Below are 2,881 nucleotides of genomic sequence, written 5' to 3'. Positions count from 1 at the left end.
GTCCTCAGAAAGAAAATTCAGACGTGAAATGTTGAGGCAGAAACCAAATCAATTGTGTAAACACACAAACAGAGAAAATACTAACATTTGTTTTAACTTCAGCATTGAACCAGCCATTAAAACATGATGCAAGCATATGTACCATCCAAAAATGAGAAAATTTATAAAAAATTAAAAACCTGACATTTGACCTGCAATTTACAGGATTCACTCAAAATTTACACTAAATATGAAAAATAAAAATAAAAGTCACAAGGGAACAACTATTATATATCTGTTAGATGTCAGGCTCTGTCACTTATGTGGTTTCTTTAAATCCTGTAACAACCCTATGAGTTGGGTTTTGTGACTACCATTTTGTAACTGAGGAAACTGAGAGTCAATAAATTTAGATACCATGTCCAAGAGCCTACAGTTGATAAGTGGTACAGCCAAGATTGTCTGAATCCAAAGATGTCTTGTTTCCCCCAGAGCACACTACCTCTCCCACTCTACCACATTGTGGATAGATAGAGAGACATCTCACTGTAACAGCTGACACAGTGGAACTTGCCAACAAGGAGACAGTTTCACAGCAGTAAGCTATGTCCTGAAAGGAAGGGTGGTGAAGTATTTACACAAGCTAGATCACAGAGTGCAGCAATCCAAATCAACTAGATCCCTCACCGGATGATGCCAAATCAAAAATTCTTCATCTACTTTGTCAATAAGAAGCCCCGGGGTGATGCAAACAGTTAAGCACTTGGTTGTTAACAGAAAGATTGGTGGTTCAAATCCACCCAGTTGTGCTTCACAAGAAAGACCTGTTGATCTGCTTCTAAAAATTCAGCCATTGAAAACCCTAGGGAGTACAGTTCTACTCTGACACACCTGGGGCCACCATGAGTCAGACTCAACTCAACAGCCAGTGGTTTTGTTTTTTGTTTACTTTGTCAATAGCTACACAAATGGTATTTTGTTTCACCATCACATAAAAAAAATATATATATATGTGATTCCATGATTCTCAAAGAGCCAGCGTTTCATTTGGATTTTCTTTCCTTTTCTTCAAACCATCAGCTAACGTCCTGGAGGGGGACTCCATGGATCAGGATGTGGAGAGTCCTATGACCATTCACCAGCCAAAGTTGCCTAAGCAGGCTCGGGACGACTTGCCAAGACACATCAGCAGAGATCGGACCAAAAGGAAAATCCAGAGGTACGTGAGGAAGGATGGGAAGTGCAACGTCCACCACGGCAATGTGAGGGAGACCTATCGCTACCTGACTGATATCTTCACCACCTTGGTGGACCTCAAATGGAGATTCAACTTGTTGATTTTTGTCATGGTTTACACAGTGACTTGGCTTTTCTTTGGAATGATTTGGTGGCTAATCGCTTATATCCGAGGAGATATGGACCACATAGAGGACCCCTCATGGACTCCTTGTGTCACCAACCTCAATGGGTTCGTCTCTGCTTTTTTATTCTCCATAGAGACAGAAACCACCATTGGATATGGCTACCGGGTCATCACAGACAAGTGCCCAGAGGGAATTATTCTTCTCTTAATCCAATCTGTGTTGGGATCCATTGTCAATGCATTCATGGTGGGATGTATGTTTGTAAAAATATCTCAACCTAAGAAGAGAGCAGAGACCTTGGTCTTTTCCACCCATGCAGTGATCTCTATGAGGGATGGGAAATTGTGCCTGATGTTCCGGGTAGGGGACCTGAGGAATTCCCACATTGTGGAGGCTTCAATCAGAGCCAAGTTGATCAAATCCAAACAGACTTCAGAAGGGGAGTTCATCCCCTTGAACCAGACAGATATCAACGTAGGATATTACACAGGGGATGACCGTCTGTTTCTGGTGTCACCGTTGATCATTAGCCATGAAATTAACCAACAGAGTCCTTTCTGGGAGATCTCCAAAGCCCAGCTGCCCAAAGAGGAACTGGAAATTGTGGTCATCCTAGAAGGAATGGTGGAAGCTACAGGTAAGACTTATTGCATGTTGGGATACCTGTAGGAGAGATGCTCATTTTAAAACATGAACTAACTAGATATGATGTTCTTATTGACTACAAAATATAAAAAACTGAACCTCACCCACAACTGACATCATCCCTTTGTTTCATGAAATACTATGTCTATTTGCCCTGTAACCTTAAGCATATACACCAAGAATTCTAACCATTTAATATTTAAAACAGCCTTTGGAAAATAAATTAATGAACATTAAAAAAAGAAAGAAAGAAAGGAAAAGAAAGCCCATAATTAATATATTTTAAACTTCTGAACATTTATTTAAATTAAAATTTGATCTGTCTCCTGTTGTTGTTGCTAATCTAAATACTTGTGGTTATTTATTACCCAAGCCAAGAGGAAGAAAGTAAGCCTTTCAAAGGAAGCCTGACAAACTGCTTTAATAAAAATGCAATTTCACCCTTACTTTGGGAGCCACTTGCAGAACTAACTTGCTGTCTGCTACTTTCATTTCTATCAACTGAACACCTAGCATTTCTCTCGACTCTACCTTCTAAACCTCTACCTGTTAAACCTCCAGTTGACATGGTAGACTCGGTAATTAACTTTATTGGGAAAAAATGAAACTGAAGACTCATTCATCATAATCCTATTGTCCTTTCTGCTGTTACAGCTAGCCATTGGTATATTTTAAAGAAGATGATATTTCTCAAAATAGATAAAATGGTCTGTTTGTATTGAAGTCATTGATAGTTGATATTCACTCATATCTGAACTTTACACATTCTACCCCTCTCAACAGCAAAGTATTTTCTGCCCATATTTATCTGTAATATCCCACAAAACAGGAGCTCTGGTAGCATAGTGCCTAAGGCACTTGACTGCTAACCAGAAGGCTGGTGGTTCAAACCC

At 39.7% G+C, this 2,881-nt stretch overlaps 1 protein-coding gene across 1 annotated transcript in view; it reads left to right on the top strand.

The window, feature by feature from the left end:
- The first annotated feature begins 397 nt into the window (after positions 1-397).
- KCNJ6 (potassium inwardly rectifying channel subfamily J member 6) overlaps positions 398-2,881 on the top strand; it is a 154,012-nt gene continuing 151,528 nt past the window's right edge. The window contains exons 1-2 of the mRNA XM_007945539.2: positions 398-425; positions 1,060-1,980. Coding sequence (XP_007943730.2) covers positions 398-425; positions 1,060-1,980 — 949 coding nt within the window. The remainder of the gene's footprint in view (positions 426-1,059; positions 1,981-2,881) is intronic.

Source organism: Orycteropus afer, unplaced genomic scaffold (genome assembly GCF_000298275.1).
Source record: "Orycteropus afer afer isolate SDZICR_OR568_19922 unplaced genomic scaffold, OryAfe1.0 scaffold00137, whole genome shotgun sequence".
In the NCBI taxonomy this organism is placed as follows: Eukaryota; Metazoa; Chordata; class Mammalia; order Tubulidentata; family Orycteropodidae; genus Orycteropus; species Orycteropus afer.
The sequence above is the reverse complement of the archived record's forward strand: the minus strand, read 5'-3'. Positions and strand labels throughout refer to the sequence as shown.